This window comes from Phycodurus eques, chromosome 12, assembly GCF_024500275.1.
Source record: "Phycodurus eques isolate BA_2022a chromosome 12, UOR_Pequ_1.1, whole genome shotgun sequence".
NCBI classification, from domain to species: domain Eukaryota; kingdom Metazoa; phylum Chordata; class Actinopteri; order Syngnathiformes; family Syngnathidae; genus Phycodurus; species Phycodurus eques.
In genome coordinates this window covers 20,907,087-20,929,333 of record NC_084536.1, presented here as the reverse complement: position 1 = coordinate 20,929,333, position 22,247 = coordinate 20,907,087, and the positions used below count along the sequence as shown (strand labels likewise).

At 41.5% G+C, this 22,247-nt stretch overlaps 1 protein-coding gene across 4 annotated transcripts in view; it reads right to left on the bottom strand.

The window, feature by feature from the left end:
- The window catches only part of igf2bp2a (insulin-like growth factor 2 mRNA binding protein 2a), a 49,784-nt gene that overhangs the window by 4,513 nt on the left and 23,024 nt on the right, over positions 1–22,247 (bottom strand). For 2 of the 4 annotated variants that reach the window (XM_061692231.1, XM_061692235.1), the window contains 9 exons: positions 12,014–12,062; positions 10,982–11,033; positions 10,609–10,672; positions 9,649–9,942; positions 7,114–7,248; positions 5,344–5,466; positions 4,644–4,779; positions 1,852–1,989; positions 74–142 (listed from right to left, as the gene is read on the bottom strand). In XM_061692231.1, the coding sequence (XP_061548215.1) occupies positions 74–142; positions 1,852–1,989; positions 4,644–4,779; positions 5,344–5,466; positions 7,114–7,248; positions 9,649–9,942; positions 10,609–10,672; positions 10,982–11,033; positions 12,014–12,062 (1,060 nt within the window). The remainder of the gene's footprint in view (positions 1–73; positions 143–1,851; positions 1,990–4,643; positions 4,780–5,343; positions 5,467–7,113; positions 7,249–9,648; positions 9,943–10,608; positions 10,673–10,981; positions 11,034–12,013; positions 12,063–22,247) is intronic. The other 2 variants (XM_061692233.1, XM_061692234.1) reach the window with 2 other exon arrangements.

Genomic DNA, 22,247 nt, shown 5'->3' with positions numbered 1-22,247 from the left:
GCAGAACACTTGTGTTGTGGCTGGGTGTCGCCATGGCAACAGTCAGTGTGGTGCAGCTTTTTGGAGGACATACTGAGTGCTGGTGGGGGATGGCACTTGCTGGAGGAACCCCGTACAGGCCACTGAGATGTGAAGAGTGACTCTGCAAGTGAAGTGACAAGCAGGCGAATCAGGGTGGTGCACGTACGCACGCATTCCCAGACACACTCACACAGGCTCCGAACCCATGGGGAATTTTTCGAAGCATGAAGTCGCGGTGAATCACGCTCTGTGAAGCCTGCCGATACATTCTGGCCCGTTCAGTCTCACACTGCTCGCGTCAGAATGGCGGCAATGAGTGCAGACTTTGTTTTACACGCACACTGACTCATCTCTGGAGAGTATTGAGGTGGGGGCGATTCAAACTGTGTCCCACAACTTTGAGGACGGGCTCCCTTAACACAGCCTATCAGGGATGTCTGGTGTACTAGGTTGGCCAGCAAACTATTGCTTTAGGAGCCAGCAGCTACAATCAGCAGCCAGAAGTTATTCTAAGGCTTGCTGCACACCGAGCGACGCAGTCAAATGCGACTAAATTGGACGATCGAGACCAAACACAGAATACAGTTGGCGACTCACACCTGCACACTGGCTGGCTGACCCTTGCATACCAACTCGTTGGAACAGAAAAATGTTGAACCCTGGTGGTCTTACAGGGAAACAATGTTTTGAGCAGTCAGATATACAGTACTGTATCATTTTTTAAAAATTGAAACACAAACAACATGGCAATTGTCAAGGAAGAAATTTCCCTGGCTGCTTGAGCTATATTATAATATTACAAAGACACACAAGAAATAAAGGAGAGGCCCCAACCATGGGCTGCACTTGTGCATTTTGGTGACAGACTCTCCACGCTTCACTTTTTAGACAGGTACATTGGAAACTATAAATGTAGTTCAACTATAATATTAATGTCAACACAATACAGTAAACCCCCACATACTCCCGCTTCGGCATCCTCCTATTCAACTATTCGCTGATTTTTTTAATCACATTTTTTCCCCCAGATTTCTTCTTTTTGGGGGGATAACCAACCCCCAAAACGCTTATTGGTGGTTCCTCCCCACTTATTCAAGAATATTTGTGGTTTAAAAAAAAAAATCCCCAAACTTGCCATTTAAACAGGGGCGTGTAGACTTTCTATGTACACTGTATATACTGCATTTGTATGGCTCGGCAGGGGCTGGCCGGATCTCACTATGTATCTGGAAACCTATTTATTGCTGTGAGAACTTCAAATCACAGCAAACCTAATGGCCAAGGCTCGGCCACTCATGAAAACCGTGGAATTTTTCCATTTGCTTTGAAGCAGCCATTTTGGGGTTATGTCAGTGAATATTTGCTCATTTCCAGGGGTCTTACAAATACAAATTGTTTTCTACCAAATTTAAACCACATGTACTAGATAGATGACTACATGTTTTTATCACTGTGTGTTGGCAGAGCGTGACGGCAAAGTTTGCCGACTCGCCATAAAACAGAAAACTGTAATAAATTAGCTCCACATTGACTTAGAGTTTGATCAAAGGGCTTATGTGTGATGACGGCACCACCCTGAACAGATTCCAAACTGTATATCCTTCTGGCATACTTCCCACCTTTGTCCGCTTTGCGTATGGGGTTGTGAGGCCTTGTTCATTGCAGCTTTCATTTGTTATAGCATTGCAAGGTGGGTCAGATCAAATGCTCTTGCAGGCCCTCATATGGCCCCCACGTTGTAGGTTCCTCGCCTCTGATCTCAAGCAACCCTACCCCCCAAGCTTCTCAGCTTTTCTGGTTGTGTGGATCTGGAGAAAGAGAGAGACTCACTAAGAATGGGTTGTATCCTGCTTGTGCCACAGGGGGGACTGAACCGCGAGGTCCAGCAACTGGGGGCAGCACCGGCAGACCAGAGGAGAAGATGCCCAGAGCGTTGAGGTTCAAGCCTGGGATAAGGTTGGCCTGTTGCTGGGACGACACAACACAGCCACATTGATTAGAGTTCGTACAAAATGGAGTGCAATAAAGACAAATTAGGATGAAAGAGTATTTAAACAGTGGGAACTTTACCCAGGAACAAGGAACCTTTGAAGGACCATTGTGTTTTGGGACTACGGGAAATGTTGTCTAAATTGATGTCGTTCTGGGGTAGTTGATTGGGGTAAAAAGAAGACCCTGTTAGTGGGATATTACTTTGGAGAAGTTCATGAATCTTTGGATCGGGAACTGCAATTTTGAACATATAGTATAGTATCTGATTGAAACATTTCAGTTCCAGGAAGTTTAAGAAGAGGCTTAACGTGATGAATTACAGTTTCGGGTGTAAATATTGATGAATAATATTTGATCCCATCAAACATTTATGGCAGCATTAAGGAAGTAGACCCTCGGAACTCAAAAAATGTGATGTCTGAACAGCTCGGAAATGGACTCATTTGAAAATTTAGAGGAAAATTTGGTGAAACATCAATTGCAAACTCAAATAGTAATGTAATGAGAACAAACAACGTAATGTTTCCATCGGTGTGAATGTGAGTGTCAGTGGTTATTTGTATATATTTGCCATGCAATTGGCAGGCAATTAGTTCAGGATATACCCTGCCTCTCACACAAAGTTACAGTAGCTGGGACAGGCTCCAGCACAACTGCGACCCTTGTGAGGACAAGCGATAAAGAAGATGGATGGATGGATGGATGGATAAAAAGTGTGCTCAAGCAACCGCAGAGCTACTATTCATTGTAAGCAAGTGTCTCATCATTCTGCATGATGTTAAAGCTGTTTGTTTCGACTTTTTCTATTTGACAGACATACTAATCCCATCCTACATCATTAATGGGTGTGATTAGGCAGCTAATTTCCTCATTTTATTTGAGTGTGTGTCTCCTTGTATTCATGATCCGTTAACACCATGATTAACTTCTGAGTAGGGAAAGGCACGTTGGGGCGTCTCTTACAGCCTTGTGTAATATCATTAGACTCGCACTAGATGGCGCACAGAGTTTAATGGAGACACGTAGTCAGTCCACTAGCAGCAGGAAGGCCCAGACTGACCAGAACCATCTGATTACCACCACCAAGGAAGTTACCGTCTCATAGCTATGGGATTGTTTGCTCCAGTGCTCTCACGGGCCTTATATGACCCATGTTTCCCTAACCCTGGTTTAGTCCATCTACAATATTTTCTCCTGTGTAGCGCTTGTCCGAATTAGGGCTGCAGGTGATCTGATTTTGAGCATGAGGCGGTATACCACTAAACTGGGCGCCGGTCAATCACAGAGAACATATAGACAATCAAGCATTCATATTCACTAACTTTACGCATATTGACAATTTAGAGTCTTCAGATTTCAGATTCAGATTTCTGGAACATTTCAATATTACAAAAAATAGAATAAACTCCTGTTACAGGTATAACATCGTGATATTACAAGGGGAAAAAAATAATTTTACACAAACAAAGGAGTATTAGGGCCCCAAAAATATACTACCACACAAGTATACCAGTACTACCATTAGGCTAAAGTCTTAATTACACAAGTTTCAATATTGTGAGACTAATGGCATAATGTTATGAAGAAAAGTCGACATTTAATGAGAAAACAAGCATCACAAAAAATAAGATAACATCCTGATTACAGCAAAAAGAAAACATTTACAATAATAGTCATAATCACAAGTATTACAGTACAATGTTGAAGCATTGAAAGAAGGAATTTGTAATTTTTACATGAAATAACATAAAAACTCCACACAGGAAGGCGGGAGCACAAGATACGAAGCCCGAATTTCAGAACTGTGAAGCAGACAAACCACTCAACCACCGTGTTGCCTGGTTTCAATGACCTGATTGCTTATACAGGTGTAAAAATAATTTAAAATGAACGCATAAAAGGGACAGTGATTTGCAGCACTCATGTGGACAGGGGGTCTTGGGCTTACAACAGAGTTCCGTTCCTGAGCTGGCGGTTTGCACGCAAGTCCGAACGAAAGTCATTATTCCAATAAATATGTGCTTAAAAAAATATATATATTATTCTGGGCCATAAATATAAATCAACCATGTTTTACAAAACTGGTAATGGTAACTAAATGTGCTTTCTTGTGCTACGTGACAACGTATTGTTCCGCCGCTGTGCAAACTAGTTCCTTGCATGTTTGCAGAAACCCCCTGTATATTCTTCTTCTTCTGTTCTGGTAGTAGAAGGCTTTAGCGGACGTCTACACTCGCGGAATGCTCCTGTCACTTTTTATTTTGGTCATCGGTACTCGAGAGTAAAATTAGCATGTAGCAATGTGTGTCAAAGTGGTAAACAAACAACTGTTGTTGACCCCTCGGGCTGTAGCCAGCGCCGATTGATGATGTGATGGGGGGAACAGATGGATGCTGGGAAAAGCGCTGCGTTACAGGGACGACTCAAAAGTGCACAGCGGGGAGAAGGGGGGCGTGAGTCAGAGGCTCCGGGGAAGAGCCAGACGACTGTGAAGCGATCGCGTGACGCTCTCTGTTTACCAGTAGCTGCTAATAACTGAGTGTACACTGTCTGTCATGTAGTATGTAACATACGCACACACACACACTAACACACACACACGCACAGATGATGAGTCTACACACACTCACATTTATAGCAGCTACGTCGTTCTCGTAGGCCTCCCTCAGTTTCTTCATGATCTCCGCCTCCGCTTTACAAAGCGCTTCCAAGATGCCCTTCACCGTGATGGTCCTTTCTGGGTTGTAAATGGTTAAATCCTGTAACCTAGACCGTTGCACACACACAAGGACGTGTCAAAGCACTGCAGGCAAAGAAAATTAGCCATATTTTGCTTGTCACAAAGGGGGTTGGGGTGGATTTTAATTGGATTCTAGAGTATCTTGCTCAGGAGTTAATGAAGTATGGGCCTTTCAAAACGGGCATAAACATTTCTGCTGATAAAATAAACAACTTTTATTAGTACATGTTCATTAACTCTGAACCACCATGTGGAATTAGAACATACACTAAAAGTATTCATACCCTTGCTAAATATTGAGTTAAAGTAAGTTGTTATGGTTATCTTTTGGCTGGGAATTAAACAGAAAAGTGTAAGAAGATGTGTTAAGAGATATAGTTTTGATATATAATTTTTGAGTGTGGTGCACATTTCCCTCTTAGTGGAGAAGTTCTGCGTTGGACTTGCTATAGGGTTGCACGTGTTCAATTTTCTGTCATTTTTGGTACATTCATCTAAGTTGTTTGCTCTTTTAGGGTAAATATCCCCACAGAAACACTCCAACCTTTTGTAGATCCGATCAGATGAGGAGAGGAGAGGAGGCGACTTACGAGGAGATGGTTATTTTGGTCCCTGTTTCCTCCTCGATCTTCTTCAGGTTGCGGCCCTCCTTCCCAATGAGGCGGCCCACCAAGCTGTTGTGGGCCAGGAGTTTTAGGGGGATCTCCTCCGGCCTGCACAACGTAAACACACACACACACACACACACAGCGTACGTTAAGCAACAACAATTGGGTGGAACTGATGAAGTGTGAGGACTGTTTTGTTATGACGACAATGAAATAGTTGCGCTTTTTTGTTTATTCAGGATTTACGATGTGATTTTTCAGCTTGCTTTTACAGCTATTTTTCCACATACAATGACATTGTTGTTGTCCTTATTCTTTGTTTATTTGCATGATCTAAATGGGTAGGAAATTCACATTAATCACAACACTACATGCACTGGATGCTTCATCAGACAATTTAATGTGTTGTTTAATGTACATTATTGCTTGTTATTGTAGTTTGTAGTGGGGTAGAACTCCACTGCAACATGCATGACACAGCTTTCTAATATTTTGCCCACCACATTTATTTTAAAAAGGACATGAAAATATTAGAAACAATCTCGTCAGATTGTGTAGGTGTATCTAATATTGTGGCCAGTGAGTATAGGTTCTAAAAATGTATATAAATGATGTAAAAGGTCATAATATGTCAAATATTAGATGAGTAAGGCATACAATAAGTAGCACACTAACATTTTTAGCCACAGAGACTCAAACATTGGCTACCCTAGCATTAGCACACAAGTAACTAACCTCAGAAACTACTGCTAACGCTAGTCAACATTAGTATCGCCACCAGTGTAACCAGAGCCTGAACAATAGGCTAGTAGCCACATTACACTACATGCCACACGTATAAAAACCTTAGCCCCAAGTATTACTGTCTTCAGTAGCTTCAATCAATTAAGTAAACACTCTAGTTAGCATTAGCATGCATTTTACTAGCCACAGAGACAACAGTTTACCTGTACCTATGCTACTAGCCACACGTATCTAACACTAACATAGTCTTAAGTGTAACTAGCCTCAAAGAAAGTTGAAACTGACATGTGTATGATTATTTTGTTTATATTGTCTTTATTTTAATTTCAATTTTCTGTTTTGATTTTGTTATTTTAGATTTAGATTTTACTTGTATATTTATTATTGTATTCCCTAATTTAATATAAAATGTACTTGGTATTTGTTTTTTATTTAACTTTAATATTTAGCATTGTTTTTTTTCTTCAACTATGAAAATGCAAAGCAAGCATAAAATTCAGTCTTTATGACAACCAGCTACTAATTAAGCAACGTTTTGATGATCACATTTCTTACAGTGAGCTTCCTCAAAAACATCAGCTTTCAACCTCCGAACAAGCTAAACAAGCGTGTCAGAATCTTAAATGAATAATAAACTACATCATTATTCTCAGAAAAGAACAAAGCTTGACTGATGAAGAAGACTGGTGCGTTTACATTTTAATTGGAAAGCAGACAGTAGTAAACAAGCGGAGAGTGTACTCTCGATGCTGAGAGCACATATAGGCGCTGTTAAAAGTGTCAAAGCAAATTAGATATGTCGTTCATCTTTCTCTAACGCTAAGCCTCTGTCACGTGTCGGTCTATGTGAAGTGTGTTGTGTGTTTACTGTGTTAGGGGTCCAAAGAAGAGAGAATGCACACTGAGATTAAAAGGTGTGCTGGCAGGTTAAAGGATGAGATTATAGGCCGTAGAAATTCATGGCTAATCTCCCATGGGGACGTAATGTGAACGTGAACGTGAACTCACATCTTGGTCTCGTTGGCCTCCTTCTGCATTATGTCCAGGATCATGCGGCAGGCTGAGGAGCAGCCCTCCGGGGACGAGTGGATGGTGATCGGCTTCTCGGCCGCGCCCGCGTTTTCCTTCCGATGGATGTCCACTCTGAAAGCGAGACAAGAGTTGAGACAGTTCAGTAATATCCAGGTATTTCAATGACATAAGCAAATAGAGCCTAGTAGTGATAGGAAAACTACTACCGTAATTTCTCGTGTATATTGCACAATTTTCCCCCCAATAAATTGTCAAAAGTCAATAGTGCGCATTATACATGGGTATTGGGGCAAATGGGGAAAAAAAAACGTTCACATTTTATAAATGTATGCCACCATCTAGTGTTTATGAAAAAGATGTACACTTTCATTCCATAATCCCACCGCCGCCTAGAGGTTATGAGAAAGGTGTACACTTTCATTCTAATATGCCACTGCCACCTGGTGGTTATAAAAAAGGTGTAGCCTACACTTTCATTCCAATATGACAAGGGTACGTATGACTGCATATATGTACAGCTGTCCTCATAAATTTACATACCCTGGCAGAATTTGTGAAATATTATTATTATTATTATTTTTAAATATGACTGATGACTGCATCCATCCATCCATTTTCCTTACCGCTTTTCCTCACTAGGGTCGCGGGCTGCTGGAGCCTATCCCAGCTATCGTTTGGCGAGAGGCGGGGTACACCCTGAACTGGTCGCCAGCCAATCGCAGGGGACATAGAAACAAACAACCACTCGCGTGCACATTCACACCTACGGGCAATTTAGAGGCTTCAATCAACCTACCACGCATGTTTTTGGAATGTGGGAGGAAACCGGAGTGCCCGGAGAAAACGCAACCAGGCACGGGGAGAACATGGAAACTCCACACAGGCGGGGGCGGGATTTGAACATCCGTCCCCAGAACTGTGAGGCAAATGTGCTAACCAGTCGTCCACCGTGCCGGCGACTGAACAACAACCATCATTAATTTCTTTATGGTTAATTTTGGTTTAATGATAATGCTTTTCTGAAAGGCTTGGCGATTTAATTTGAATCCCATTAAAATAAAATTAAATCTGGTTCACCTGGTCCTTCATGTTTTCTTTAAAGAATTGTTCCCATCTTACAAATTCTGCCTGGGTCATCAAACATTTGAGCCCAACTGTGTGTTTTCTAATTTACTAAATAAAAGTAGGGCTGTAAATTTCAAAATAATAGCAAGTAAATTAAAAAACAGTATTACGTGTTCAAATAAAGTGCTTAACTTCAGAATTATTCCTTTAGAAAAATAGCAAAATACAGATAATATTCTATTATATATATATATATATATATATATATAAAATCAGCAAAATCATGTATTTATAAATGCATTATACATAGAAGGGTTTTCCAGAATTTTTAGGTCAACTTTGGGGGTGCGTATTATACATGGGTGCGCATTATACACAAGAAATTACAGTATATCGAAATCAGTAAACCGTAAACCTCCCATGCTGGTGATGAGATCATTGGTGTGTGCAATTTCCTCTCCACAGTGTCTTTTCATCATCCTGAACATTTGATTTGTTTCACTATTATTATTATGGTCTGGTAATCTAAAAGGAAATTTACACATCATTTCACACATTGATGACATAAAAATTATGAAAGAAAAAAAAATCCCATTTGTAGTATTTTATAATGGCCATCAAATCTAACGCAATCCTGATCCAGATTGAGATTTTTGGGGAAAACTCAAATTTCTAAATTTGCTGTGTACATACAAAGCACAATCTGGTATAAGCGCAACCTACTTCCACATTGGGCAAAACGGGTAAAAGCACTTCCTCTTCGCTTGGGTGAATGGCAAAGGAGACCGTGACAAAGCACCCGTGGGAACATTAAACGCCTACAATGTCTTTTTTTAACACAAGATGTCACCACAGAGCCACCACAGATGACAACAGCTGACGTTTAGGCTTCGTTCGTGTTTATACGTTTATACATATCACATGTGTGTAAGCAAATGATATACATCTGTTTAACTTTTGTCCAACGACACCAGCCATAAAGAAAGCAAAATTTTAGTTTGGCTTCAAACAACCATGTCGTCAACCCTAGTTATGCTTGCTAGTGCAGGATACACACACTATCCCGTTTTCTCTGTGTTAGTCATGTGATGTTCCGCATATAGCGGATTCTATGATTTGCAAATCCTTTTCAACCTATATTCAATTGAAAACACTACAAAATATGTCACTAAAAGTGGACACACATATTATGTACCTTGTGTTGTCCAGTGGAAGAGCAATGAATTCTTCAGCCTGTCAATATACGTCGCTGGTATAGATGGATGAACAAAGATACATGATGTTGAAGAATTTTCAGACCAGTTAAGTGAAATTGGAGAATATCCTGAAGCACACCCAATGATCTCTCACTGCACACGAATGAGCAACATCACACTGGTTGAGATGGAATCACTTTCCAAGATCAGAGGTGTTCACACATCGGTTTCAGTGAGCTTAGTTGCTTACTTGGACTGCGTCTGCTTGGTGACGTTCTTGATGGTGAGTCCCTCCTTGCCGATGATTGCGCCCACAAATTGAGTGGGCACGAGCATGCGCAAAGGAAAGTCCTGTTGCTGGCGGGGCCGCGGGGCGCCGAATCCTCCGGAGGGTCCGGGCTGAGGTGTCTCCTGGTCCCGCGACAACCGGCCGCCGCGTCGACCTCGGGCGGCCTGGATGGGCGGAGCGGCGTCCAAATCCATGATGTACGACACCCTGAAGGAGAAGTCGTCGCACTGCTGTCCTGTCAACTTCTCAATGGCTCTGAAAGGTAGACGAACAACAACAAATATTTAGCAACATGAAAATACATTTCAATTGAATCTCTGTGCATTTAACCAGGGTACACACATTTGGGTCTGACCAATATGGATTTTTTGGGGCCCGATGCCAATTCCTATATTTGTATATATTATATTTTATATTTTCTATATTTTAATTTAAAAAAAACATATAAATGAATAAAATAACTTCTTTTTCGGTCCCTTAATGCTTACAACAACAAAAATATGAATTGCAGGCAGAACATTTGACTGTTTTACAATACTTTGTTCTTTAGTATTTGTTTATGTAATTTCAAACCAATTTGGATCAGATCCAGATTGCTACCAGGAGCTTTTCAATATTTTTCGATTGCTAATTCTTATGCGTGTTGGGCCTGAGCCAGGGACACTGTAATGCGACAAGAAACAGAACAACAGCCAATCTGGAAGCGACCTGAAGCCCCCGCTACACTACAACAGACATCTGGTTCGGGAGGGGACTCCCGATTTCGGGTGGAGATATGGTACACCACACACGATAAGCATACACTCGTTTACGTTTAAAAGAAATCAGTTGAGATGTTAAAACTCAGTATGTGTGTACCCCGCTTTAGAAGATTCGATAAAAGCAAAGTATGCATCGCAACTCAATGTTTACTATACTCACTCTTTAGCTTCCTCCTTGGTTGCGTATGTAACATTCACCACTGCTGTTTCTGTGTCAGTGTTGACTGTCAAGAGAGGAGGCAGACATTAGATGTCATAAGATGTCATCATCACAAAGTACATAATGCCCTACTATGACATAACGATAACAATATCCTGTAACACTGCTCTCATTCTAACAGCTCAACTTCCCGACTAAGTGACAAATGTGTTGCACTGCTTTGTTGCCAGTTGTCGGTCAATTCACTGATAGTCTCATAAACAAACATGCAACACGTTGCCACCAGGATGAACTTTACCTATTGCATCACCTAGATTAGCAGTGCACCAATATGAACAATAGATGAAATAAGACAAAGAAGAAGAGTTGGTACCTTGTTCCACGTTTTCTACAGTACCATATCGAGCTAGCAGGCCGTCGAAATCCTGACGGAGAGATGATAGCGTCAGTAAATTGAGTAGGGATGTAGAAAACAATTACGATACACGAGCACATGGACATACTGTAAACTGCACACTAAAATGTTGAAGTGCAGTCACGAAACAAGTTAGTTTCAAGTCATCGGTCGGCATGTATTATTCCGCTTCGCTGTGGCTTGCGTTGCTGTTTACGTCCCGCCTTGCTGAATGGGTCTGACTGACTGTGCAGTCGTGGCATAACTGTATGGTTGTGATGTCACTTAAAGTGTGTACTTGTTAATCAGCCATTCAGCAATCTTTACTTTAGCCCACTGAGCATTTACATTATCAAGAGTCCTGTAATTTACATAATAATGAATTTAACCATTGTTTTCCATAACGTTTTATTTATTCATGTATTATTTGTTTTATTCATTTATGTCATGAAATCATTTGCTGATTGATTTATTGGAAATGATACATTTAAAAATACCGGTTAAAAAGTTTTTACATACACATTTTAATGTATTTGATCAAACAATTGATTCATTAATTAGAATTAAATTAATTACAAACAATCGAATTTAAAAAGGAGAATGAATTATCATTTTATTATTAAAATTAAGTATTTTACATGTTTAACATACACATTTTAACCTTTTCCCCCCCTTTTTACCTCATTTACAAATGATCTGGCCCATCTGTCCGTTTTAAAAATCAAATTAGATTTGACCACCCCTGATTTATATTTTTTACAGTAGCACGTAATTACGAAAAGAAAAAGTATACTTTTTAAGCCTCTGCAACTGACATTTTGGAAAAAACGGTCAATTATATTTCGTACTTACACATTTGGGGTTAGAGTATACAAGAACAGACTACAGAAGCTAAAGGACATCCAAACAAGTGAGTCAACAGCCTGAATGAGGCAAAACTCTGAACTTAATGGACTACTTCATGCTGTTTGGACACACACACATACGCACGCATATGCACACATAACTCACCTCCCACTGTAGATGAGGGGGAATGTTCCGGATCTGAATCTTCCGACTCCTGCAGAGATAGAGACACAGTGAATTTAACAAACCTTGATGCACACACAGAAAGATCCTCACGTCTCTTCGGATCCGTCGTTTCATTGCGTGTATCCGAAGTTAACTCCACGAGTCCCCCCCAACCCCAATTCTATAAATGGAAGTGTAAAATATTTTAAAGTCTCACATTTGACTGGCACAATATTTCTTTAAGATGAGGGAAGTGGTATTGTGACGCTGCATAACATCTCAGAGGTTGTTCTTTTTGCAGACGAGATTAAGTCTTTTCACGGATAGTTACTCCTGTCTTGATGCAACTTCTAAGTGCGCCCAAGTTGCCATGGTTACGCCTAACTCACATCATCACCGTCCAGCAGGCTCCTTGCTGGTGCTTAGTGAGCCTCTCTAAAATACAGTGGAACCAAGTCAAACACCCCTGAGTCATACAAATGCATCAGTTTTTTGTCTTATTTAATACATTTCGTTACATTTTAATTGTAGTTCACCTCTTGTATGACATACGTCCATTTTGTAAAGCGCGCACCTCCTGCTGAGGGCTGTGGGGAATTGGAGTCGATAAAAATCAGGCGAGGGAACCAGGTTTTCACCACCACAAGGTATTGATGTTAGCTAATTGAATACAGCTACGTCTCTATAAATTAGAATAGTGTCAAAAGCTTAATTTAGTTTGGTAGTTCAATTCAAAAAGTGAAACTCATATGATAGAGATGCCCTACACAGTACACACACTCAGAGTCAAATATGTCATGATTTAAATCTATATATAATTTTGACGACTATATCTTATGGCAAACGAAATACCCCAAATTCACCATCTCTAAAAACTAGAATATTACATAACAATCAAGAAACAGGGAAAAATTATTTTTAATGTAGAAATTAGGCTGGAATTTGCCCCGTGAGTCCAGTGAGGGTAGAAGTGCATTATGAAAAAAAAGTCAAGTTTGTTTCACGATCGGTGCATGTCCTCTTTTTACAGTTACTGGTATTAAATTTCCACATCGTGCTGTTTTATCACAAGAATTCCATGTTAATTGCTCAAGCACAAAAGTGTCCAGTGACCACAAAGTGTGAGAAACAACACAAGCAGCAGCAGCACAACAACATGAGCGCTGCCGATTTAGAAAAGAAGCAAACGTTTATGCGGAGAAAAACAGCACACACTTGCGCTAAACCCAAAAGTCCTTAAGAGCACTTCGGAGGACAATTAGCGGACATTCCAGGGGGTGAAGTGATGGATAGAGCTGGAGGAGAGGTGAAAGTGGGAGAAATTAGCGTCTGCGGTAGGCTGGTGCTCATTCCTCTGAAGAGGTTTTTGCATCTTTCCCTGGAAAAGACTGCAGGTCGAAGTTTCCAGGAAGACGCACATGCTGGCATTTGGGACATGAATGAATGACTCTTTCTGATTGTGCTCCTCCAGGGGGGAAAAAAAAAAAAAAAAGGAGGAAAGAGGCAGAGCAGAGGGGGTGAGCATCACAGAGATTTAGGACATTCCAGTCTTCACTTCATCCATCCACCAAAACTGCAAACAAATTAGTTGAATATGTTTGACATCTGCGCCAACCTGCCACTATTAAACTAGGCTTGAAATTGATTTTACATTGGAGCGAGTAGATGACTTATGCAGTGACACTCGTCGCTAGCCAAGCGAGGCAAAATTGGCCGTATCAGAGCGTCGTAACCATCTTGCCATGCAACAGCTCAAGCAAAATATTACAGTATGGAAATAATCGCTCAGTGGTGTCTGCTTGGATCCTACGAGGATTTCAAGTGAGGTCTTCCCTATTGATTTCGCTAATGGACATAGCCGATCTGCGCTCAAGTGCTGCACTTGATGCTGCTTCTTAGTGTTCACGGGGGTCAAATGTCAGTCGAGCCGAACTTCAGAAAGAGAGGGTCAGGGACCGGGCCGGACCGCGAATAGAATTTGATCGGCAGAATTGTTTTTTGTTTTCATGATGATTCGATATCAATTCACCAGTGCTAATAGCAAGTACTGTAAAAAAAAAAAAAAAAAATGGATGCCTGGATGGCATTTGGATGGAATCTGGATTGGCTCCACTCTCACTAGATAGCCATGCTCTGTTTTTAATTGACACTCGCAGGTATATTAATTCAACAATATGAATATTATAATAAGGCCCTTCTTGGATTATTCAAACATAGCTGAAGCTCTAAATTTGGCGTACAGACATACTGTTAATCAGGCTGCATTTAAGAAACAAACAAACAAAGTCAGAAAAGGCCCGATCATAGATTATGCTGTGGTGTGGGATGCGTTAAGAGGGATTTCCCCTTTTACATACGAGAGTGATCCTTCGCTATCCTTCTTCTTTCATGTGTCCCAGCACACATGCCACTTCTTGCCTCGTCGCTCCCAAATATGCAGCTTCCTGGATCTTTTTGGAAAAAATGACACTTCCCCCCCCCCGTTTCATTTTAAGCATGCCTGTGGCTACACGCTAAGCAGAACATCACCGCCTGTCTGTCTGTTCACAGAGATGGGTGAGACCCATGATGCTGTGGACTGTTTTGTTTACACACACACAAACACAAGGTGAACCCAGAGCCCTCCTGGGCTCCTCCTTTCCCAGACGAGAGGAGGATTCGTACTGAACGGTCACTTAATGTTTGCTGAATGCGACCAAGCCGCCTGCCGCTGGTTTACAGCCTCCAGCCAACAAGAGGGTGGGGAGAAGGAGGAGAGCGAGAGAGGAGGGTAGAAGAAATCCTCTCAATTCGGCCTTTAAATAGCCGAGTACGTCCACGCTTATTTGAAAAGCTAATATTTACCGCGCCCACCTGCAGCAGCTAAAACGCGGTGGTTGCGCACAAGCACACAGGGCGGTCCCGCGGATTTGGACCAGCGAGAGGGCGGGCGGGAAAGAGGCTGCTCGCCCGTCCACTCTTTCTGAAGACGATCGACTTCATTGACAGGAAATCACGAGATACGTCCACAGAGACAAATCGTATGACCGCTTCCAGTAGTTCTTATATGACTCACGCTTACTGTATGGCCAGCAATCATAAACGTACTCACTGGTACTATACATGCAGTCGCCTTATGTTGACATTTCCATATGGCCTTTCTCTTAATAATAATAACGCAAAGAAATAACACATCAAATTAAATAAAAGCAGTTTTAAAACAAATTGTACTATTAAGAAAAGAAAAGAAATCATTATATTACACAAAACATAATTGATGTTTCAAATGTGTGTTTCAAATGTTACAAAGATACAAAAACTAAACATGGAATAAACAATGGGCTGATGGATTTGCATATTTTCTATTATTCTCTTATTAACTGAGTAAACAATTGAATCCAATTACTTTCTATTCAATAAGCTGGCGTAGTTTAAGAGTGTTGAATTGTTGCTGTTGCTTTTCATCATGATGCTGTATATATATGTGTTGTTTTGAAGTATTTAACGCTTACTACTTGCATTTTGCGCCTTTTCTTTAAAGCATTCTGTGAAAAGTGCTTAACAGTGTAGCTGAAATGATTAAGTTACTGCTTACTTTTTGGTACAGAAAAGGATTTTGATTTGGTTATGCATTTGATGAATTTGTCTGCCCCTTTTTTCAACCTCATAAAACCGCCAGTGCAGAGAACTCGAGAAGGAAAGCAATGCAAATGTCATATTGTAATTTGACATTTATTGCAATAATATTGAATTGCATCTTCTCAATTGGATCTTCCTACCCGTTGCTAAAATTATACTGTGCTAAGAAATATTTTACACATTCAAAAAAACGCAATTGTAGTCATTGGAGGGGTTGTGTCTTTTTAAAACAATTTACTTTTGGATATGTCTTAATACAACGGTGTATATTTTAAAAAAGAATACAAATTAAAGCTCAGATTTTGCAGTTGTTGGTCACTTTATTTTAGGTGCTGGAGAGTCAAAATATTAGGAACGGCTCTCAGTATGACACAGGTCAGTGCTACAATCTCCTAACTACGACCGCAACAATAAACATGCTGTCACATTGACACCTCTCCGACAGTGTTAATTAAAAATGTGCATTATCATCTTGATAAAGGCAGAATTTTGTATTGCTGTCTTCCTAATGTTTGCGGCTAAATATGAATTGTTGTTTCCACTCCTTCAATGCAATCTAAATTGATGAGTAAATCAAAACTGTAACATCTAAGTTTGCTGGATTGAGGACAAAATGGTCCCGTTTCCACAGCAAAGGATAAAAACATTGGTCAAATAATTGTGTGTAATGAGGCCTCTGAAAGCCTTGTTTACCTCCTCGTTGTGTGCGGAAGCTCATCCTGTCGGTGACGGCTCGCAGGCCCAGCGGGAGGCTCACTTTGGATGAATAAAGAGACATCCCAAATAGCCTTTCAGTCCACTGGGCCTGTCCGCAGCATGTCGGTCTCACTAAACACCTCCACACAGCCTTCAACACACTCCCAATTGTTCTTTCTGCAAAGAAGAACTGCTTTTTTAACTCTTTTTTTTTTTTTTTAAGAACCCTTCCTTCTAAGCCAATTTAGCTGTCAAAATGGGAGTTAAAAGCCGCTAATATGTGTTGCTTTTTTAGTGCAAAAACTTTGTACAGGGGAGGATTGCTAACCTTCAAAATAAAGAGACGGGTACGCTTTTCTTTTTCTTCTACAGTCATTACCATGGAGAGAAGACAGGAAATGCTGTCTGTCTTGGGGATTCAGCCTCATTGCTAGTTGTGCTAAGCAAGTATTTGTGACAACATTTCCTTAATCAGCTATGTGAATTTTAGACAATTCATCAATCAACAAAGAAATCTAAATATTGTATGATTTTATTATTAGAGCCTGAGGAATATGGGGTTTTGAAGGCCCTGGAATTGTTAGATGTTCCTCTAACTAATGACAGGCCTTTTTGGGCCCCCTCAACATGCCTGAATGCGCAACAGTTTTTGCAAGCTTGTGTATCATGCTGCTTATGTATGTACTCTAGGGGTCCAAACACAACCCCCCCCACCCACCCCCCCCAAAAAAAATCGTGGAAAGTTTTGAAATAGAATCAACCTCCAACACCAATTTACATACATACAAATAAAATGTAAACTTCAGTAACATAGACGCCTAATGCAGACAAACCTGCTCATGGAAAATATAATGATGTTACTGTAGCAGCGTTGCTTTTACAGATCCATCCATGAATTCCTCCCCACCTGCAGCCTCAGCACACATAAAAGGCCTGCACCTTCTCTCCAGACTGCAGCAGTGAGGAAGCGGTCGCTCCATGGCGCTGCTAAGAATCTCATCTCAGCAGGAAGCGCCTAGGCGCTTGTGTTTCACTGATCAGCCCTCTGCGGGCGAGAGCTCATCAGGTTGCAGCAGTGAGCTGAACACAAGCCTTCTTCTTCTCTCGGCTGTGACAGCTAAAGAGAAGAAGAAGCGCACGCACGGTGGATGCACGCGACTATAATAGAGGCGCACACACACATGCACCGTCGCTTCAAGGGCATAAGTAGAGAGGGGTTTAAGTAATTCATACTTGAACAAATCTACTTTAACAGGCTACAGTTGAAAGTCATCCATCCGAGCAATGGGTTACAGTAGTTGTGGTGCAACTCATTCTATTGACTACAGTACATTTGCATACTCACATAATGTAAGCATTTGTCTGTCCTCTTATATACACATACAATAAATGGCGGCTCATTCACATACTGTATGTCCACAGGTCTGTCCATTCTCAAACACGCAATGTAAAAATCGTCACAAACACACTTACTGCAAACCAGGGGCGTCACTAGATTCTATGGGATGGGGGGGGGGGCCTTAGCCCCCAGGAGATGCACAGGATGTGAGCGACTGTAGCGCACGAGCACAAAATTTCACAAACAGCTAACGGAGACTGAGTAATTGCTTTTTAATAGTTTTGGACAGATTTTAAAAAAAAATACAATACTGGGTAAATGTTCTAAGTCACTGTTAGATTTGTATTGTTATTTCAGTATGTTTTTTCATACAGTACACAAACACAGGAAGTATGTTTACAGCGGTCACCACAAAAAAAGGAAATACACATTGCTACAGTGTATGAAAAACTGTGTGCAAAAAAGGTCACTGCGTTGTCACAAAGTAAGCCAAACCCATCATTTTCAATTAATTAAAAAAAATTATTAAATTAAATTAAATTATTTCCCTTTGAGGAGTTAACAATGTAATCCAAATCAAATTAACAGCTCCAATCGCCAGCTATTTGGTGGGTGGAAGCATGAAGGAATGCCATCTGAAGCCCCCTACAATAGGCCTAATGATGCCACTGATGTGAACATCTATCTGGCCATTGACAGACATCACTCTGTCCATTTATTTAACATGTCATGAAAACATCTGTCCTTTTACGCACACACCTCATGCTAACGTATGTGTGTCCTTTAATATGCACACAATGAAATCTTCTTTCTGTCAATGTATACACATAATGGAAACACCTAGCTTACATTTAGATATACAAGTAATGTAATTATGCATGTCCATTCACATAATGTAAACATCCGTTTGTCCTTCCATATACGCACCTAATGTGAACTTACTGTAAATTGAACATCACTTTGTCCATTCATTTAACACAGAGGCGTCCAAGCTACAGCCCGGGGGCCATTTGTGGCCCGCTGCCCATTTTATTTTTTGGCCCGTGGCATGAACAAAAAATAGCCTTTGACACGGCCCACTAGGCTATTCGGTTTGGGGTGTTGAAAAAGTATGTTTGTGGGTTGTAGGGGTGCGACGCCTACATCCGCCATGGTTGAGATACCCCTGAGAACCAGTACGTCTAAAATGGTTTTAACACAGCCCCATACCATCACAGATGCTGGCTTTTGAAGGTGGCAAAAAAGACTGAGAAACTTGAGGAATGCTCATCCAACACCTGTTCGGAACATCCCACAGGTGACCAGGCTAATTGGGAACAGATGGGTGCCATGATTGGGTAGAAAAGGAGCTTCCCTGAATTGCTCAGTCATTCACAAGCAAAGATGGGGCGAAGGCCAGCATCTGTGATGGTATGGGGCTGTGTTAGTGCCAATGGCATGGGTAACTTACGCATCTGTGAAGGCACCATTAATGCTGAAAGGTACATACAGGTTTTGGAGAAACATATGCTGCCATCCAAGCAACGTCTTTTTCATGGACGCCCCTGCTTATTTCAGCAAGATAATGCCAAACCACATTCTGCACGTGTTACAACAGCATGGCTTCGTAGTAAAAGAGTACCCGCAGTACTAGACTGGCCTGCCTGCAGTCCAGACCTGTCTCCCGTTGAAAATGTGTGGCGCATTATGAAGCGTAAAATACGACGGAGACCCCGGACTGTTGAACAGCTGAAGCTGTACATCAAGCAAGAATGGGAAATAATTCCACCTACAAAGCTTCAATAATTAGTGTCCTCAGTTCCCCAATGTTTATTGAATGTTGTTAAAAGAAAAGGTGATGTAACACAGTGGTAAACATGACCCTGTCCCAGCTTTTTTGGAACGTGTTGCAGCCATAAAATTCTAAGTTAATGATTATTTGCTAAAAAAAAATGAAGTTTATCAGTTTGAACATTAAATATCTTATCTTTGTAGTGTATTCAATTAAATATGAACATGATTTGCAAATCATTGTATTCTGTTTTTATTTACGTTGAACACAACTTCCCAACTTCATTGGAATTGGGGTTGTACTTACTCACAAATGTGAAGATCACTGTCCATACACTTAACAAACAATGTAAACGTCTGTCTGTCCAGACACATACAAACATAATGTAGAAGCAGTCTGTCCATTCACAAAAACACCTAACATGAACATCAGTGTCTAGTTTCACACATATGGCATGAAAGTCAGTGTGCGCAGGGCATATTACCCGCCCATGATGCTCTTTGCTGTAAAAGCTCACACAAAAAATGTCAACAAGTGAAACACGCCACGCTGCAATTACTCATGTCAAGTTGACTTCGTCATTATCAGTGTTTTGATTGCATAAACCCAAATAACAACGAATGGCTTTCATACAAAGCTACTTTTCAGAATAACTTTCACTTCTCTGATGCCATCACTACAAATAAGGTCCCAGAGCACACACAAAATAACTTGTCTGAATTTCATTATGGAAAGCAGTCCAAAGCTCCACTTTCTATTTAAATGAAAACAGTCCATTCCACCACAGACGCCACGACACTGTGCTGCAGACTCTGTAGACTGCTCCTTCTTGCAGCATGTCCCAAATACATGTCAAATGTATATTAGAGACATTCTTCACAAAACTATAGTCTGGTAATATTGACTAGTATCCTCGTACCTGTACAGGCAGAGGGATTCATTCAGTGAGCATTATAGAAATTCCAAACATAATATAGACTGTTGTTCATGTTATGGACAGCACGGACACTTTGTGGTGAGCACGGCCGCCTCGCAGTTCTGAGGTTCTGTGTTCGAATTCTTGCACATTCCCCTGTGTGCTTGTGTTGGTTTTCTCCAGGTACTGCAGCTTCCTCCCACATTCCAAAAACATGCGTGTTAAGTTCGTTGACGACTCGAGATTGTCCTTAGTTGTGAATGTGAGTGTGAATGGTTATTTGCCTTTATGTGCCTTTGATTGGCTGGTGAGATTTGAACCACAAACCTCAGAAGTGTGAGGCAAACACTTGTCCACCATGCTGCATAAAAATATGTCTTCCGAAGTGTAAAAAGCACCTTTTGGCCACCAACTTGTATTCTGCACATGCATGACCCTTCTTTTTAGAAGCTTTTGTATATTGTATAGCTGTCATGTTGATACAAAGTCTGTCTCCTCCCCCTCTTCCTGCAGTCACTAAAGCGACAACCTCGTGTCATGACCACAGGATGACTGCCTCTTTAGTTTGTAACTTCTACTTTGCCACAAACTTGCCCATCCTTACGGCTCCAGGGCGTAGCGTTCCGTACTGTAAGAGAGACTGACATGCCGCATGGGAAAGTGCCTTACGCCACTTTTTTGAAGCCAAATCACGGTGCACAAGCAGGTGGCAGTCGGTCAACATGACAACAACAACAACGCGCTTAAAAGAAGCGCACCACTTTGTTTTTCTCAGCATGTGCGTTTGATCAATTGAGAATGCCTGTGGTCCGCAGGGCAACACGAAACATTTGCGTCTCTTTTCCGCCAAAATGAGTGACAGTCGGAGGCCTCCCTCGCAATACGCACGGGACAAAATGCGACACGCTGCGCGCGCTCCTTCTAGAAAACGGTGTTAATAACGAAGCTGTCCACGGTGTACACGTGTCACTTAAGTGAGAAAACGGTACAAAAAGCTGGGTGCTTATGCACAAACCCCCGCAGATACCCTATGGTGAGTCTTGTCGCAACAGCTTCAACAAACATGGCCATAAAAATACTATCACTTATTTTGCCATCATTTTGACCCCATTAAGACATCCATCCATCATTAAAGTAAACAGAGCTGTCTCCAGCAGCTCTCCAGATTTTTCGCCAATTGCATTGCATTTTGTGTAATACAAAACCCGACCCCACCTAATTCTTTACAGAGCCAGTAGCACATTTTTTTTTTTTTATTACTAGAGCTCTCCATGCCATGAGGCAAATAAGGCCACAATCGCAGTTTCCGTAATCTGTAGTGTTTAACAGGAGCAGGTGATTGGCCTACTGCCCAACCCCAGCACCTGGTATTCCTCTCTTCTGAGATCGGACGAGATCGGGCATTCTCAGGGCAGTACGGGGGCAGTAGCACATACTGTACAGTATATTAGGGTGGACCTAAAACATGAAGTCACTGATAGTGTAATGTAATGGTTTTACATGCTTGACTTCAATTCCCACTCAGTGACAGAGAATGAGAGTCTGAATGGTTGTTGGTGTATATATGCCCTGTGAGTGACTGCTGAATAGGCTTCAGTTCACCCATGACCCTGAGAAAATGGAGGGCTGGATTGAATCTGTGTGTGTATGTATTGCCGATAGCCGATAGCACTTACTTCTCAAAGACCCCTTATGATGACGACAAAAAATGGACTCAGGTTTCCCTTGCCCGGACACGGGTCACCGGGGCCCCCCTCTGGAGCCAAGCCTCGAGGTGGGGCTCGAAGGTGAGCGCCTGGTGGCCGGGTCCCCCTTCCCGTGGGCTCACCGCCTGTGGGAGGAGCCATAGGGGTCGGGTGAAGTGCTAGCTGGGCGGTGGCCGAAGGCGGGGCCC